Source organism: Citrus clementina, unplaced genomic scaffold (assembly GCF_000493195.1).
Source record: "Citrus clementina cultivar Clemenules unplaced genomic scaffold, Citrus_clementina_v1.0 scaffold_7, whole genome shotgun sequence".
NCBI lineage: Eukaryota > Viridiplantae > Streptophyta > Magnoliopsida > Sapindales > Rutaceae > Citrus > Citrus x clementina.
In genome coordinates, this window is record NW_006262075.1 from 11,761,811 (window position 1) to 11,781,207 (window position 19,397).

The 19,397-nt window shown below is 32.6% G+C and overlaps 1 protein-coding gene, 1 long non-coding RNA gene and 1 pseudogene across 3 annotated transcripts; 1 reads left to right on the forward strand and 2 right to left on the reverse strand.

The window, feature by feature from the left end:
• Window positions 1–3,317: 3,317 nt before the first annotated feature.
• LOC18036229 (probable disease resistance protein At5g63020) lies at window positions 3,318–12,382 on the forward strand. Of its 2 annotated transcripts, XM_024180203.1 has the most exons (3): window positions 3,318–5,628; window positions 11,508–11,984; window positions 12,264–12,382. In XM_024180203.1, the coding sequence occupies exons 1-2, from the start codon at window positions 3,365–3,367 to the stop codon at window positions 11,956–11,958; spliced, it is 2,715 nt and encodes a 904-aa protein (XP_024035971.1). In that variant the 5' UTR covers window positions 3,318–3,364; the 3' UTR covers window positions 11,959–11,984; window positions 12,264–12,382. The 2 variants fall into 2 exon arrangements, with proteins under 2 accessions (XP_024035971.1, XP_006427333.1); XM_006427270.2 differs by lacking the exons at window positions 11,508–11,984; window positions 12,264–12,382 and adding an exon at window positions 7,651–7,675 and having other exon boundaries at window positions 3,353–6,105.
• Window positions 7,559–8,533, reverse strand: LOC18036225 (annotated as a pseudogene).
• On the reverse strand, window positions 8,535–9,966 carry LOC112096727. The gene is made up of 3 exons (XR_002904579.1): window positions 9,917–9,966; window positions 8,906–9,015; window positions 8,535–8,548 (listed from the first exon to the last, which is right to left on the reverse strand). It is a non-coding gene; the product is annotated as an uncharacterized LOC112096727 (long non-coding RNA).
• Window positions 12,383–19,397: the final 7,015 nt, after the last annotated feature.

Consider the following 19,397-nt stretch of genomic DNA (forward strand, 5'->3'; position numbering starts at 1 on the left):
TTAATTTAGAAAAAATAGCAATCCCCTTTATTAAACTACAAATTGTACAGGCATTTATAAACTGGTGGCCCCTACGGCGTCAATTATTGTTCCGATACATATAAATTGGTGGCCCCTTAGAAATTTAATTACAAGTCTGCAAGTGCCATCAGAGAAAAATCATCATTCACAATCTTCCAAGAGAAACGGGGGATATACAAAGATTAAGACATGTCATTCATTGTTTTTTTTGTTGGCTGCATGTGCATTCCCTTTCATGTTCTTAATAATTGAAGACAAGTTGTTCATTACATGCATACTTTTCAAATGTGGTGCCGCAGCTTATGTCCTATTTTAATTTAGAATTAAATTAGGGGAATATTATACGCTTATTTTTATGTTTATCTAAACTCCTTAAATTTTAGATAGATTATGGCGTAAATAAGAATATAACAATAACAAAAGAGTTAGAAAGCATATTAAAGATCTTTCAGAAATATAAATAATAGTGCTCAATTAAATAACACAGAACATCTGAATTGAATAGTGATTATCAAGACTGTGTTACTTGCACTTCTATTTATAGAAAATCTTGGTTCTGTTCCATTAAAGTTTTTATCTTCAAAATCTTGTAAAGTTTTAACAATCACAAATGCTCAGCTTGCTTGATCTATATTTGTATGATATGAATCCAAATTTTTGTGTTCTGTTTTTCCTAATTTTCAACACGGATTCTTTTCTTCTTGGGCAAATCAGAAAGAAATGTTGTATTAAAAAAAATGGAAATAACTTCATGAGAACAAAAATTCAAAAAAATAATATAAAGTTTATATTTAGACTTTTGAGGTATATTTTAATTTTCAACAATGAGTTAAAGAAAATAAATATCTCAAAATAAAATAATAAATAAAGTAAATAAAAGTTTAGAGATTTAATTTTTTAGTATTAGATTCTTTAATTTAAACATTCTCTTAATTAATTATCACTTAAAAAAGAGTTTAGTATTATAATTTTAAATTTTTTGATTCATTATTGATATACAAATTAGGAATTTAAGTTTACTTTTTTTTACTATTATTTTTTCAAATTTTAAATTATTATTCTAATTTATAAAATTTTTTTTAAATAGAGGACTTGAGCCTAACTTGTGCATTTTTTCCTAAGCTCTTATGCAAGCCCTCATGTGCGAAGGTCAGTCCAAAACCCGTGAGAATGAGCGGCCCCGGCTTTTTTGCCATCCATGAGGATAATGATGGTGATGGTGATGATAATGATGATGATGATGATGATTATTATTATTATTCTTAATGATAAAAAGTATTATAATTAATTAATATATTATTGTTAATATTGTTATTAATAATAACAATTTTTTGAATAAAAATAATCACAATAATTAAAATACAAATTAATAATTATAACAATAGTTAATTAAAGTCTTTTTAACAATTTGTAATAATCTAACTTATTATGATTTTAATTATTACAGTTTAAGTAAACAACTGATTCTAATTCTTATTCTCCATTCCCACTTCAATTCATTCTTATTTCGATTCATTCCGATTTCTGTTTAATAAATGCACCATTAGTGCTATAGTAATATTTCATATAGAGAAAAGTAAAAGCTACACCTAAGGTTGAGGGAAAAGACTTCAAAACTCTCTTTTGTCATAAAACCTTTTGTTTTAGTTAACTTAAAGATTTTGAATCTAATATTTTATAATAAATAAAAATATATTCCTAAAATAAATATAATAATATCTATTTTAAAATAATATCAATATTTAAAGTATGTTTTAATATTTTATGATCTATCTGACATATTTTATTATATTAAAGTAAATTTTATAATAAATACAAACATAATGAATTTATAAAACATTTAGAGTATTTTGAATATTATATAAAATAATTTTAATAGAATGCATGAGATATATTTTATTAATTTAAAATGCTATTTAACCTAAAGATTTATTTAAGATAAATTAATAATTAAATTTTTTAAATGATTTCAAATATTAAAAATTTGTAATATTATTAGTCTATTAGATAGATTAAATTATTTAAATTATTTTGTATCGATTAAAAAAATTTTAAAGTCAATCTTTTTAATTACTATTCGAAGGATATAATGATTAAAAAAAATCTTAGTATTTTTTTATTAAAAATTTAAATATTTACATGACCATTTCTATAAATATTTAGGTCTCGTTTGCTATGTTGGATTAGATTAGATTGAATTGGATCGGATTAGATAAGATAGGATTGGACTGGATAATACTGGATTATATATAATATTATGTTGTGTTTGTTATGTCATGAGATTAACTAGTAACTAATAATATGTCTTATATATTAATTTATTAAAATCATCATAGATTTACTTTAAAATGACATGTAATATAATATAACTTAAATCAATAATTATTGGTAAATTTATAAAAAAAATACAAAATCTTCGCTTAATTATTTTTTTAATATTTAACATGTTATAGTTTCTAATCCCATGAATAGTAAAAGATAAAGTTTTATCTTAGAAAATGTAATCACAAGGGTCCCCTTGGGATGAAATTTTGCCACTATTGGAATTAAGTGGTGGGCCTATTATTGTTACCTTTATTTTTTTTACACTAAATATGATATAAGAATTATTTTACACTAAAATTATCTAATCCCATGATATATAACTAAAACCAAACAGGCACTTAGGGTATATATGAGCCACGGTGGAGAAGCTTTATTTAATATTATTGATTTAAATAATATCTCATTAAAAATGTATTGAGAAGAAATTTCGGTGGGTATTTTAATCTTTTCAGCAATCACATGATTAGCCTTTGGCTTTGAAACGTCGGTCAGAAAAGTTTTAAAATGCTTAATTGTTTTTCACTTTTAACCTTGGTGGCCTTGAAATTGCTTATATTTTATTAAAAATTAATGCTAACAAGAAAAAAACTAGGTAATATTGGATTCTTTTAGTAAACTACAAATTAAAATAGATTTTTTCGATAAACTACAAATTAAAGTGGATTCTTTTGAATACAAGTGGGACAGACGATTAGACTCTTTTTATTAACGGCAAGTAAAAACTAGTCAAGAATCGAATAGTCCGTTTCAAATTCTTGTTTTATTATTTTTCAAAACTAGTTTTTGGTAATTACAATCGGGTCATTAATCATTATTCAAGATTTAGTGGCTCGTGTTTGCAAGTGTGAATGTGCGATGCTCTTTTTCCAAAGGCCCGAATCGGACGTGCCTAATAAATCTTTTAAAAAATTTTGCCGTATAACGAACAGAGGTCATTACTAAAATTTCTCTTCCACAGTCCATAGCAGCTTCAGTTTATCAAACTCAATCAATTTTCTTCCTTAACAAAATTCCAAAGATGGGTAACATTTTTCAGATCCCATGCGATGGTGCTTTTTTCAATCGTTGCTTGGATTGCTTTCTTGGAGAAGCAGCATACATAAGCAACCTCCAAGATAATCTTGATGCCTTGGACACTGAATTGGGAAAACTAATCGCAGCAAAGAACGATGTGATGACGGAGGTTGGCAATGCTGAACGGCGACAAATGAGAACGCTGGAACGAGTGCAAGAGTGGGTTTCGACGGTGGATTCTGTTAAAACTGGAGCCGATGAACTTATCACAAACGGCTCTCAAGAAATTGACAAATTATGTGTTGGAGGCTACTGTTCCAAGAACTGCTGGTCAAGCTACAAGTTCGGAAAACAAGTGGCTAAAAAGCTACGAGATGTGAAGACTTTAATCGCCGAGGGAGTTTTTGAGGCGGTGGCCACTGAGGTGGTGCCCGAGAGAGCTCCGGAACCTGTAGCAGATAAAAGACCCATTGAGCCAACGATATTAGGCTTGCAATCACAGCTTGAACAAGTTTGGAGATGTCTTGTAGAAGAATCAGTGGGAATCATTGGCCTATATGGTATGGGCGGTGTTGGTAAAACCACACTATTGACCCATATCAACAATAAATTTCTTGAGAGTCCCACAAACTTTGATTGTGTGATTTGGGTCGTAGTTTCAAAAGACCTGCGACTTGAAAAAATTCAAGAAGATATTGGGAAGAAGATAGGTCTGTTTGATGGTTCATGGAAGAATAAAAGTGTTGAGGAGAAAGCTGTAGACATCTTGCGGAGATTAGGAGAGAAGAGATTTGTATTGTTGTTAGATGATATATGGGAGCGGGTTGATTTAACAGAAGTGGGCGTTCCACTTCCCAGCCCACAAAATACTACATCAAAAGTCGTATTCACGACCCGTTTCATTGATGTTTGTGGTAGCATGGAAAGTCACAGGAAGTTTAAAGTGGCATGCTTATCAGAAGAGGATGCTTGGGAGCTGTTTCGAGAAAAAGTAGGGCAGGAAACTCTTGAGAGTGATCATGAGATCGTTGAGCTAGCCCAAACTGTGGCCAAAGAGTGTGATGGTTTGCCACTCGCACTTATTACTATTGGTCGAGCTATGGCCTACAGAAAGAAAGCGGAGCAGTGGAGACGTGCAATTGAAGCGTTAAGAAGATCAGCTTCAGAGTTTTCAGGTTTGGGAAAAGAGGTGTATCCTCTTTTAAAATTCAGCTATGATAGTTTGCAGAATGATACGGTTAGATCTTGTTTCTTGTATTGTTGTTTATATCCTGAAGATTATGGCATTCTTAAATGGGACTTGATTGATTGTTGGTTTGGCGAGGGATTTTTTGGGGAATCTGACAGGTCTGGTGCAGAAAACCAAGGATATGACATTTTGGACACTCTTGTTCGTGCATGTTTATTAGAAGAGGTGGAAGATGATAAAGTAAAAATGCATGACGTTATTCGTGATATGGCTATATGGATAACCTGTGAAATTGAGAAGGAGAAGAGAAACTTTTTGGTTCGTGCAGGTGCTGGATTAAAAGAGGCACCGGATGTTAAAAGATGGGAAAATGTGAGAAGATTGTCATTGATGCAAAACCAAATTGAAACTCTGTCAGAGGTTCCTACATGCCCTCATCTCCTCACTTTATTTCTTAACTTTAATAAGGTGGAGATGATCGCGGATGGCTTCTTCCAATTTATGCCTTCTCTCAAAGTTTTGAAGATGTCAGACTGCGGGAATTTAATTTTGGAATTACCTTTTGGGATGTCAAAGTTGGGTTCACTGGAACTTCTCGATATTTCACATACCCACATAAAAGAGTTACCAGAAGAGTTAAAGTTGTTGGTAAATCTGAAATGTTTGAATTTGAGGTGGACAGTTTGGTTAAATAAAATTCCACGGCAACTAATATCAAATTCTTCAAGGTTACGTGTGTTGAGAATGTTCGCTATTGGCTGGTTCAATTTTCATGAAGCATCAGAAGAAAGCGTTTTATTTGGTGGGGGTGAAGTTTTAGTACAGGAATTGCTCGGTTTGAAATATTTAGAGGTATTGGAGTTGACCTTGGGAAGTTATCAGGCTCTCCAAATTCTTTTGAGCTCAAATAAGTTAAAAAGTTGTATTCGATCTCTTCAACTCCGGTTGGTCAGAGATACACCGTCAATTATTGATGCTACGGCTTTCGCAGATCTAAACCACCTCAATGAATTGTATATTTTTAAAGGTATTGAGTTGGAAGAATTGAAGATTGATTATACGGAGATAGTACGAAAAAGGCGGGAACCTTTTGTTTTCCGGAGCCTTCACCGTGTTATTATTGGGGAGTGCCATAAATTGAAAGATGTGACATTCCTCGTTTTTGCTCCAAACCTCAAGTCTCTTCGGCTATTCGATTGCGGTGCTATGGAAGAAATAATCAGCGTCGGAAAAATTGCTGAGACTCCTGAGATGATGGGACATATAAGCCCTTTTGAAAATCTCCAAAGTCTTGATTTAGACGATTTGCCACATTTGAAGAGCATTTTCTGGAAGCCATTGCCTTTCACTCATCTGAAAAAAATGGCGGTACTTATGTGCGATCAGCTTAGAAAGCCTCCACTCGATTCCAACAGTGCAAAGGAGCGTAAATTTGTTATTCGTGGATACACAGGGTGGTGGAACCGACTTCAATGGGAGGCTGAAGCCACTCAAATTGCTTTTCGTTCCTGTTTCCAACCTTATTCCTGAGCCGTGGTCGCAAAATTTGATTTCTGGTGAGTGCGTTTGTCTTTTAAAAGAAGAATTTAAAAGAAATTTATTCTTGTCGTTTGTTTTCTTCTCTTTTTATTTCAGTTTCTTTATCTCTCTCTCTCTCTTTGTCTTCTGCAAATCACAATTAAATGTTGAATTAATGGAATTAATGCTTCATAAATTTGCCGGCACTGCCATTACTTTTTTTTTTTAATACAAATTGATACTTTATTTATATCTTCTTAGCGATTTAATTTCCTGTCAATAGACGAACGAGAAGAACATACGACTTAAACCAATTGATACTTTATTTATGTGCGTTGTATGTAATAAATATTAAGTATACTTTATTTTGCCCTGTTCTCCGTTTTTATTTCAGCCTCTCTCTCTTTCCTGTCTTCTGCAAGTCATAATTAAATGTTGAATTATATGGAATTAATGCTTTATAAATCTGCCTGCGCTGGCTTTTTTTTTTTTGTGGGGTCGAATTGATGCTCTGGTTTTCGACTAGTTTTTGTTGTCAAAATTTTCTCTGTTTTTTTCAAATTGATGCTTTATTTATATCTTCTTCGTGAAAAGTGATTTAATTTCCTGCCAAAAGACGAACGAGAAGAACATTAGAGTCAAACTAATGCTCACATAAATTTCCCGTAAGAATATATATATAATTAGACTGGAATGCACACCTCTAGATTGAACAGAATTGAAGCTGAGAAAATATTGAGTATAGTAGCCCTCTTTAAAGTTAATTTAGAAAAAGATATATTCTTGATTAATCCATTTTCTGAAGTTTTTTATTTTGTATGGTCAATTATACCTTCATACTCAAAATTTCTGAAGTTATAAATTAGTGCAAATTGACAATTTTTACTGATGATATCTTCTATTTTTCCTTTCTTTTTTTTTACTCTCATAGAATGTTACTGTCATTTTACTTACAAATAGGTTTGACTTTGAGCCCATGAAACGATACTTTGATTGCCAAACCACCGTCCAATTTTTTTAAAAAAAGAAAAAAAATATGTAATCCATGAATCTGGTTAATTTTGTTTGTTTGTTTTTTTTAATCTGTTATACATTTGAAACATTCCATTAATTGCCAATTATGTAAGCGAGATAGTAATTAATTTTTTTATTTAAAAAAAAGTGAAAATTAATCCTATGCAATGTGAATAAATTTCTTTCCTTTTTCCTTCACTCTTTTTATTTGATAATTAAGTTTCAATCTATGTACGCAAAATTTCTGCAACAACTGCAAAACATAAAAATATATGATTGTTAAGGGAAACACGCAGAAGTTCATCACTTCAATGTTCAGTATTTCCAATTTTGGCATTAAGCTCTTACGAATATATTCCACTTAGAAAGCAAAATATTAGAATTGTGATTTTAATTCATTCATCATATCTCATTTCAATCCCAAAATATTCAAGTGGATCCAAGTTACCATAAGACTTCAGAGGCTCGAGCCTTAGCCAGAGATGGTTAATTGATAGACTATGTGCCTGGGTCGAGCACTGGAAGCCTGCAATGCAGACTGATTGATTTATCAGTTTGACGTGTTCCAGGAATGAAGAACTGGAATATCACCCTCAAGCAAACACCCTGTGGAGCAATACCATAGAATGCACAATCCGGCTTTGCAAGGTGACACTGGAGGCTTTTTGAAAAGTGCTTCACGCTCACTTGCACTGATTGAGCATCCCCTCTGGATATTGCCCTCTCTGATCGAGTCTGAGCACTCAAATTTCGGTCCTCAGATGGAGCTACAGCTTTCTCTCCAATAACCAACAATTTTCTAAACTCAGCACCTAGTGTGATCAGAGTTGTTGATATTTGCAAATGGAGATCCCCATATTTGCAAATGGAGACATTTAACAAATCACCAACATGCTTCATCCGGTGTACAAAATTCTGCAGCTGATTCAAATCTGGAACCTGAACCAGAGTCGGAGGTAAATCTTGAGCCATATCTAAAGCAGTTTGAAGTTCAAGTACTTGAGCCCTTGACAATGGTTTTGAAATTGGAACATCTTGGATTACTGCAGACTTGTACCCCTTGGTTTCAAAGGTAAGGAAAGGCATTGCTTGAGTACAATTTGGAGGCAGCGGATCCAGCTGCACCAACTTCAGAGCAAATACTGACACTACTTCGAACAGCACACTGAAGAAGTGATATGTCTACGGCAAAGGCAATGCAGTCCTCATTTTGGCTTGAGATGCAGTAATCATCGAAGAGAGTTTCCTTGTGAAACTGGGCAACACATTGAATCCCTTTGCCACTGAGAAGGTTGTGGAGGAAGTAAGCTTTCTCTCTAGTGAGGAAGAGGTGGCATACCTTCCCCATTTTGTCTAGGGCAGGTAGGAATCTTTTTTCTAAGAGATTTACTTCATTCTCGGTGAGAAATGCTTTGAACTTCATCCCTCTGTCTCTATCCTCACTTATCAGAAAATAAGTTGAAAGCACTACGGAGAGAGAGAGAGAGAGAATTAAGATATATAGACAAGAAAAATATTAGACGGTGATCTTACAAACTAATACTTCAAGCAGTATCCTAGAAAGCTAAAAACTGCAAGATGGCTTGAAATTTGAAAAGAGCACGTGCTTTTCCTCCTTAACTTGAGAAAATGTTTAATATAGTGCACCTTACAGAAGCATTTAAGCAATTAGAACTATGCACAAAAACATCACGAAGACTAAACAAATCAGATGCAGTGTCTTTGTCCAAGCACAAATTGCATTTTGTCCTCAACTTTAATATTTATTGATGAGAATCAATACAGGTCCCTCATTTGTTATAGAAAGCTTTCTTGTAGTCTCACCAGTTAATTCACAGGTCTATAATCATCTTGCAAAGTTAAGGGCATTTCTTTCGATCTAAAGTCTTTGCATCACCACCTCATCACACGCCAAGCCAATATTCCATTTACCTCTACAACAAAAAGTTTTAAGTAAACAATCCTAATGCACGCAGCCAAATAAAATGCAGTAAGAATATTCAACTTAAAAATCTGAAAGCCAACTTGGTGAATTGCCTCCTTAGGTGAAGTTCCATGCTTTACTATAGTTGACAGAACTCAGCAAAAGCTTCCATACAACAGATTTTGAAAATGATGATGCCAATAGATACTCATTCAATCCATTGAAAATCCAAAGGTTCATTGTTAATAGAAGTTTACAGAGTTTTGGTCATCAAATAGCTCAGACCTAATCCCAAACAAAAAACGAGTGAAAATTAGATCACGAGCAGCTAATTGTAAATTCTAACTTAACTCTTCATCTCCTTTGTAAACAAGAAACAAAATGAAGACACGCAAAATGAATATGGAGAAAATTTGAACTCAAATGAAATGAGGGCACGAAAGCAAACAAATGGCATGCACAAAAAAACCAAGCCTCAATCAAAAACTAATTAACCATTAAGAAAAAAATTGGTCTGAGAATGAACTCCAAATTCAGGAGTGAAGCAAGAAGCTTTCATTATTTCAGAAGCTCCTGTACAAATTAATAAGTTATGCTCTTTGGAAGCAAACCTAAATTCCAAGAGAAACAGAACCCAAAAAATTTGCAATTTTACGCAAAGGAAGTGAAGCACAGGATTCTGTCACACATAGGAATTGTAAAACAAGAGATCGATATATCGAATTAGAAAACTCAATTCGAATTTATGTCAAAAATCAAAATTAGAAGATTTCACATTTTGAGAGGAACAAGCAACAGATGAAGTTCAAAATTTCAGCCATAACATGCTAAAAATGCTACACTTAACGGTTCATTTTCATGGATTTTCTCGGGAAACAAACAGAAAATTACGGTTCAGAGAGTTGACTGACCTTTTGGCTTTTGAAATTGAGAAGATCGCGCGCCAAATTGGAAGAGGGAAAGTGAAAGTGCGAGTTTTAATATGGGTATTAGATAAGGAAATTTAATTAGGTTGCGAGGGTAAAAAAGGAAAGAGATATCATTATTTTATTATCGATAATTATTAAATTTTTTTCCAAAAAAAAGAACAAGCAAGGATATTTTATTTTCATTACTAAGTTAAAAAAAATTGTTTCAAAATTACTCGAGTCATATCCAATGGACCAACAAAGTAATCGTTTTTATTTTTATTGATTTTTGCAGGAAATTAATAACTTCTTATTTCATAATCCAACTCCAGTACTAAGTTAAAAAAAATTGTTTCAAAATTACTTGAATCATATCCAATGGACCAACAATGTAATCGTTTTTATTTTTATTGATTTTTGCAGGAAATTAATAACTTAAAAATACTGAAAGCTATTGTAAAAATTTTTATTATCAACCTCATAGTTTTTTTTTTTTTGGGAAGAGAATTCAAACTTTTTTTTTTTTAATTTCCAAGAATTCTTGACACCCGTCTTAATTAAAAGCTATATTTTAATTCAAAAGTCATGCTATTCATTCACTCACAGACCAAAGGCTTTCCGCAGCAATATTATTATTTAAATTACAACAAAGGGGAAATCAAATACGTCATACAGAAGCTTAAAGCTGAATCTACAAAATCTAGAGCTCGCAACTACAAAAATTACACTTGATGATCCTCTACAAGATGAAGCTTGTTCAATATCTCATCCAAAGCTTGTAAAGTAACCTTGTAACGATCTTGAGATTGCCTGCCTTCCTCGACGACCTGCACGATGCGTTTGTACCAATCATCATACCTGTGCACCGGATTTTTAATATCAACGCCACTGCAGCTGTGATCAAGAACATAAGAGCGTTTAACATCTTTTCTCCATCGAGAAAGAATGTAGTGAGATGGGATCTCCTCCATACCACTCTGGTTTAGAACACAAAGAATGTGTCTGCATAAATATCCTCTGAAATTGAACAACCCACAAACACAAAGCACCTCCAAGTCGGAGGCATTGTACAAAACATCGAAAGCCCTTGAATCTTTCTCGTTGCTACCAACCTCAAATTCTTCCTTCACTATGTATGTTATAGGTCCATCAGCACTGACATGTTTTGTGCTATAGCAAAGAGTACATAGCCTCCACCTCCGTCTGAAACTTCCTTAACATTTCATTTGTGTACAGTTTTGAGAGTTGAAATTCATAGTAACATCTTGGTTTCTGGATACAACTTGAATTTCTTGAATCCATATCTGCCAAGGCTTCCAGTTGATAATTCGCCTGCAGTGCTTGATCAGACTTGTCTAAGAATTCTTTCAAAGGAGTATTCTTATCAAGATATCCTTCAAAGTATGAAGTAGAAACCTCATTCTGCAGGAACGAAAACACTCCTGATAAAAAAGCTTCCTTCAAATAAATAGGAGCCCACCTTTTACGATCTTCATATAAAGTTTGAATCCATCCGTGATCCTTTATTCCATGACGTTGATGTTGAAAAGTCAAAAGAGTTTTGGTTGAAAAAGAAAAGTGAGTATTAAAAAAGGCGGGAACCTTTTGTTTTCCGCAGCCTTCACCATGTTACTATACAAAGCTGCCAGAAGTTGAAAGATTCGACATTCCTTGTTTTTGCTCCAAACCTCAAGTCTCTTTCGATGGTCAAATGCAATGCTATGGAAGAAATAATCAGCGTCGGAAAATTTGCTGAGACTCCTGAGATGATGGGACATATAAGCCCTTTTGAAAATCTCCAAATGCTTGATTTAATAGGTTTGCCACATTTGAAGAGCATCTTCTGGAAGCCATTGCCTTTCACTCATCTCAAAGAAATATATGTGGGTTATTGCCCTAATCTTAAAAAGATTCCACTCGATTCCAACAGTGCAAAGGAGCGTAAATTTGTTATTCGTGGAGAAGAAGACTGGTGGAACCGACTTCAATGGGAGGATGAAGCCACTCAAATTGCTTTTCGTTCCTGTTTCCAACCTCGTTCCTGAGCGGTGGTCGCAAAATTTGATTTCTGGTGAGCGCGTTTGTCTTTTAAAAGAAGAATTTAAAAGAAATTTATTCTTATCGTTTTCTTCTCTGTTTTTATTTCAGTTTCTCTCTCTCTCTTTGTCTTCTGCAAATCACAATTAAATGTTGAATTAATGGAATTAATGCTTCATAAATTTGCCGGCACTGCCATTACTTTTTTTTTTTAATACGAATTGAAACTTTATTTATTTCTTCTTAGCGATTTAATTTCCTGTCAAAAGACGAGCGAGAAGAACATATATATGACTTAAATTTTTTGTTCAAGGATTTTTATTTCGGGTATTAATAATAGTCCACCAAAAGAGGGAACACTTGGATGCTGCTCTAAGGGTCTCTCTAATCAATAGCTGGAAGCAATTGAGAAGGCGGTCGCTACTGTGTACAAATCCATGCAGTATTTGCTATTCATCTTAATAATTATGAAGCTTTGGTAAAATTTTCAGACAAAGTTGACATGTTATTTTGAGATTTGGTTCGTGATTTTGTATGAATATCGTTGTTCCGTTTGAGTTGGATATGAATTCGAGTCTAAATATTCTTTGGTTTTCAATTTTGAACTCAATTTTTTTTTTCTCAAGCATGTTATGCAGAAATGATTTTTACTAAATCATTTTTGATGAATTATTTAAATTAAACAATTGGAATCAGAATTGTAACGATTTATCACAAGCATGCTAATATGATAATTCTGAAACTATCATTTTTTTTTTCAATTTGCTGCAGGGAAAGCCAAATTTTGTATTTTTCAGTTTTATCTGATATGGAATTTATTTCCTCTACACTAGCTACCTAAAGATTTATCAAATTGCTTCTCTTCCCTGCTTCAAATATCTTCATGGCATCATAGGAAAAGAGAGTTTGGGTTGTATTTATTATAGTTTTTATTTTTTTTTCGTTATAAGCAAATTTATTTTAAATACTTTAGTAGTAACAGTTTTTATTGAATAATAATGGGGGATGATTATTATATGTTCAAATAGTTGTTAGAACATTATAAAAAGTCTATTTGCTATCAAATGTTTTAAATTGATGCAACATGATAATTGTCTCATATAATTTTTTTATACTATATATGTCCCATAATCTTAACATGAATAAATGATTTTCAATGGTTAAATTTGACACGATTATTAAATAGATCATATCTATATTAATTCGATTTAAAATCTGGTCACATTTGGATTTAGAGTTTCTAACATGGTATCTTGTTTTATGACATAATTTACTAATCAATTAATAGAAAATCAAATGTTAGTCAATTAAATATGTGGTACATTTGTCATATTTTAAAAATTATTTATTTATATTTGAAATAAATTTGACTAGACTTTGTGCAGGTAATACTGCATAATTTCTAAAAAAATGTAATAAAAACATGTTAAAATGTTATTTTTATGAAGAAAAATTGGAATTTTATTAAATAGGAGACACAATAATAAATGGATAAAAATTGAGATTATTGATATAATGATTAAATAGATTGAATTGAAGTGAGTTTCAATTTTGAGAAGATAATAAGACGACGCGACACAAATACAACCAACCAGTCAACCCAAATTGCCACCTTTTACTATCTTCTTTGTGTTATTTCTCTAAAAATTTGTGCCTTCTCTTACACTTTTAAATCTTAAGTGTTTGAACTGGAGTACACAAATTATCTCTCTACAATTCCAAAACAACCAATTTGTAACTTGGTAAATCTTAATCAATGGCAGGAAGCAATTGAGAAGGCGGTCGCTACTGTGTACAAAGCCATGCAGTATTTGCTATTCATCTTAACAATTGTTGAGCTTCGGTAAATTTTCAAATATAGTTGACTTTTTATTTTGAGATTTGGTTCATGATTTTGTATGAATATCGTTGTTCCGTTTGAGTTGGATGTGAATTCAAACCTAAATATTCTTTGGTTTTCCATTTTGAATTCAATTTTTTTCCTCAAGCATGTTATGCAGAAATGATTTTTACGAAATGATTTTTGATCGATTATTTAAATTAAACAATTGGAATAAGAATTGTAACGGTTTATCGTAAGCATGCTAATATGATAACTTGTTTTACGAACGATTAGTTAATCAATTAATATTAAATTGTATATTAGTCAATTAGATATGTGTTATATTTGTCATATTCTAAAAATTATTTATTTATATTTCAAATAAATTTGACCAGAGGTTACGTAGGTAATACTACATAATTTCGAAAGGATGTAAAAATTTAAAATTTCATTAAATAGGTGACTCAACAATAAATGGATTTCTGCAAGAATTGAGATTCTTGAGATAATTATTGCATAGGGGGAATTTTGGTTAGTTCAATTTTGACATGATAAGAAGACAACACAGCGCAGAAAACCCAAATTGCCACTTCTACTAGTAATAAAAGATGAGCGAATTGCGTGGGATATACTTGTTTTCCCTCAAAATACCCAAAATATACCTCCACATATTAAAATTGCTAGCTTTACACATATATACTTAAAAAGATCAGAGAAAATACAAAAATAACCTTAATAAAAATACTCGACTTATTTAATATGCTTACTCGACTCATTTAATATTCTTACTCGATTTCTTACCGGACCATATACTCGACTTAGTTAATATGCTTACTCGACTTATTTAATATTTTTATTCGACTTATTTAATATTCTTACTCGACTTCTTACCCGACCATATACTCGATTTATTTAATATGTTTACTCGACTCATTTAATATTCTTACTCGACTTCTTACCGGACCATATACTCGATTTAGTTAATATGCTTACTCGACTTATTTAATATTCTTACTCGACTTCTTACCGGACCATATACTCGACTTATTTAATATGCTTACTCGACTCATGTAATATTCTTATTCGACTTCTTACCCGACCATATACTCGACTTATTTAATATGCTTACTCGACTCATTTAATATTCTTACTCGACTTATTTAATATTCTTACTCGACTTCTTACCCGACCATATACTCGACTTATTTAATATGCTTACTCGACTCATGTAATATTCTTACTCGACTTCTTACCCGACCATATACTCGACTTATTTAATATGCTTACTCGACTCATTTAATATTCTTACTCGACTTCTTACCCGACCATATACTCGACTTAGTTAATATTCTTACTCGACTCATTTAATATTCTTATTCGACTTCTTACCTGACCATATACTCGACTTCTTTAATATGCTTACTCGACTCATTTAATTTTCTTACTCGACTTCTTACCCGACCATATACTCGACTTATTTAATATGCTTACTCGATTCATTTAATATTCTTACTCGACTTCTTACCCGACCATATACTCGACTTATTTAATATGCTTACTCGACTCATTTAATATTCTTACTCGACTTCTTACCCGACCATATACTCGACTTACTTATCTCTAATTCTTACTCGACTAAATTCTCGATTTACCCGACTTTGTACCCGACTTCGTACCCGACTTCTTCCTGCACTGATTCTTCAATCATTCATAACTTAAATGTAGTCTTAAATCCCTACATTGAAATAGTGTGTGTGTGCAAGCACAAAAAATGAATAATGTACTACTAAAATTCATAAATCATTAGGAAGTACACTTATAAGAAAAATAGAGAATGGTGAGAGAAGCCCAAAAAAGAGAAGCAATGGGAGAAGAGAGATGTGAATTCTTAGTTTTTTTAAGGTTATTTTTGACTTTTTCTATCTTCATAAGGTATATGTATGTAATAGGATATAAATTTGGCATTTAAGGGTAAATTAAGGATATTTAAATAAAAAACCCATAAAAGATACCTGTTTCAAAAGTAATTATAAACTATCTTCTTTGTGTTATTTCTCAAAACTGTTATTTCCCTGGAGAAAAGTACGAAATACCCACTTTCACGTTGGCAGAAGCAAAGCAAAGCTATGAGCTATCTCTGTATACTTGAAACGCCATTGCTAAACGATTCTCGATGATGGGTGCCACTGGGCCAGTGTTGTCGCTGATTTGCATGATTTATTAGTTGTCCAGATGCCAGAGAAACCATGGTGGCATTGAAGTTACCCAGATGGTTAGTTTTCTGATCATTTTTTTATTCAATTATTTATTTTTTTTAGAAAAATGTAAGAAATATGTAGAAATGTTGACAGCTATGATTTTGAAACTTTGCCTAAAATTGTTATCATCACTTATTTAAAGAGAAATCCTAGAAACATGACATGATTAGTAGCCTAATTCAAAATTAGACATGATTACAACAAGAGAAAAGTGGAGAGAACTTGATAGTCGAGTGCATTTAGAATTTAATTTTTCTTTTAGCTGCCAATCATTAAATTTTCGATTTCAGAAAATTATACCTAGAATATTTCAAGGATATACTATGAAGATTATGAAGGTTTGATTACATGTCACTATCAATTGCCCCAATCATTTGTAGTAAATTAATTGATCATTTTGATGCAAATGATTCCCTACTAAAAAATTCAAGTCAAGGCTGAATTGCACAGTAGTTAGTCGCGCTTGCACTTCAAATTAAGTATTGTATTTTCTGCCTGGTTTGGTTGATTAAAGTATGTGCATTTGCTTATGAAAGTTGTAGTATAGAAATCGAAACATTTGTTTTTCGCTAAGCCCAGAAGCAAAGTTCTTTGTACTGTACTCATCACTTCTCTTCGTTCTCTTCATTGAAATTTTATCCAAACAGCGGTTTCTTCGAATTTGTGCCTTCTCTTACACTTTTAAATCTAGCAAAGAACCGTTACCTGAGAAGATTGCCATCAGGAATTTCTAAATTGATTTCACTATAATACCTTAATCTTTCAAATACTCCTCTCACTGGGTTGCCAATAGTACTAAAAGCCTTGGTGAATCCTACGTGTTTGAACTGGAGTACAAAAGTTATCTCTCCACAATTCCAAAACAACTGATTTGTTACTTTTCAATGCTACACGTTCTGCGAACGTTCAGTTGTGGTTATCTTGCTGAAATACCAGAAAATAGGGTTCTATTTGGTGGTAGTGGATTCTTGGTTGGGGAGTTGCTTAGTTTAAAACGTTTAGATGTATTAAGCATCACCTTAAAAGGTTTTTCTTCTGTCCAAAAACTTATGAGCTCCCAACAGTTTCAAAGCCGTACAAAAATGTTTGGAGCTTATAGACTGTGATGATTCAAAGTCGTTTGCCTTGGCAGAGTTGAAGCATCTTGTAAAACTAGGTTTGTCAAATTGTGGAAATTTGGAAGATAAATTACATTTATAAACTGTGGATCGCCCTTTATAAGTATTAGGCTTATTCCATACTCGAGCAATGTGGAATACCTTTATAAGCATTAAGCCTCTCCCATACAATTTCTGTACATGACTCTTCTTTTTTTTTTTTTTTTGAAGACCGTTCAAAGTGGTTGATGATCCGTTTTGTAATATCATAGAGGGATCATGAATTCCTTTTCTTTTCTGTGGCTAGGCAACACTTTTGGGCCAAAGTAAGGGAATCTATTTTAGGTCATGTAAAAACCAGTTGTGGGATGTAATAGTTTATTATGCACTGACAATAACTTTTTGTATAATTGTCAGTTTAATGAATACGAGAGGAACTCTGTTGGCAAATTCATCCATGATAGATGCTAAAATTATACCAGTTGCCTTAACTTATTTTTCTCAACACTGGTATTGAACAGGAAAATGAATATGCAATTTGTATTTGTGCCATTGTGGAGAATTTGGATATTCTTATTTTTAGTAACAAGGAGAGTATTGGCCTCATCTTTAAAAAATGAATCTTTGAGAAATGAGGAGTGGGTGATTGGCAGTGTCAGAGTGTCTTCCTGTAAATGTTCATTTATTTGTATTTTGAACTATTAGTAGAATCTTTATATGCCAAATTAGTAATACAAATATTCAGATGATTTTTCCTGTTGATCATTTCATTCTTGAGAGCCATGTACAATACTAGTATACCAGAGAAACCAAGGTAGCATTGAAGTTGCCCCAGTGGCTAGTTTTCCGATCATTTTTTATTCAAATTTTTATGTTTTAGAAAAATGTAAGAAATATGTAGAAATGTTGATAGCTATGATTTTGAAACTTTGCCTAAAATTGTTATCATCACTTATTGTTTCTTATTTAAAGAGAAATCCTGGAAACGTGACATGATTATTCCATACTTGTTTTTATATTATTTATTAGCAGCCTAATTCAAAATTACACGTGATTATTTGTTACTTTTAATGCTACATATTCTGGGAATATTCAGTTGTGGTTATCTTGTTGAAATACCAGAAAATAGCGTTCTATTTGGTGGTAGTGGATTCTTGGTTGGTTTAAATGTATTAAGCATCACCTTAGAAGGTGTTTCTGCTGTCCAAAAACTTACGAGCTCCCAAAAGTTTCAAAGCTGTGCACAACCTTTGGAGCTTATAGACTGTAGTGATTCAAAGTTGTTTGCCTTCACAGAGTTGAAGCATCTTGAAAAACTAGGTTTTTCAAATTGTGGAAATTGGAAGAGTTTAAGTTCTGCTGTGTCGAGGATGGAAAGGCTCGAGAATGTTTTCGTGTGAACAGCCTCCAACGAGTTAAGATAAAGGCTTGTCATAAATTGAGGGAAGTGACATGGCTTGTATTTGCTCTGTATCTTGAGGTTATTCAAATAGACAAATGTATGGGGATGGAAGTAATAATCAGTGCAAGGAAATTGGGTGAAGTTCCAGAGATGATGGCAGATCTAAACCCTTTGGTAAAACTCCAATATCTTGGCCCACGAGTTCTACCAAAATTAAAATGCATCTATTGGAATCAATTGCCCTCTCTACATGTCAGGCAAATTTTGTATCTGAATGTCCAATTCTCAAGAAGCTTCCACTTGGTTTTAACAATGCAAAGGAATCTAAAACTATCATTAGGGGAGAAGAACACTGGTCGAATGAGCTGCAATGGGAGGACAAAGTGACCCTTAATGTTCTTCTTCCTTGTTTCGGATCCATTTGAGGGCATCAACATGGATTGATACTTTGCAGTGGAGAAATTCGAATAAAACCTGGTAAGTGCTTTTCCATTTATTGCATATTTATATCTAACTTTTGTTTTCCTTTGTGGTTAAACTTTGCTCTATATACGTTGTTGTACGGTGACATTCTCATATCAATTATTAGCTTTTTAATTCTCTTCTCACATTAACTGCCCTTTTGATCATGTAGGATATGCTGATGTCAAAGAGTCGTAATTTGGACTGCAAATGTAAGAATTAGACAGATGACCAGTTGTTTTGAAGCGCTCGAAGAAGGATTAATTACGTCATTGAAAGCCTCCAATTTTATGACTTTTTTTTTAATTTGTTGTTTTTCTATTTTTAGATAGCTTGATTGTTAGTTGTCGTGACGTAATGCTTTAGTGTAGAAAAATGATATTCGGCCAAGACAACATTAGGAGGG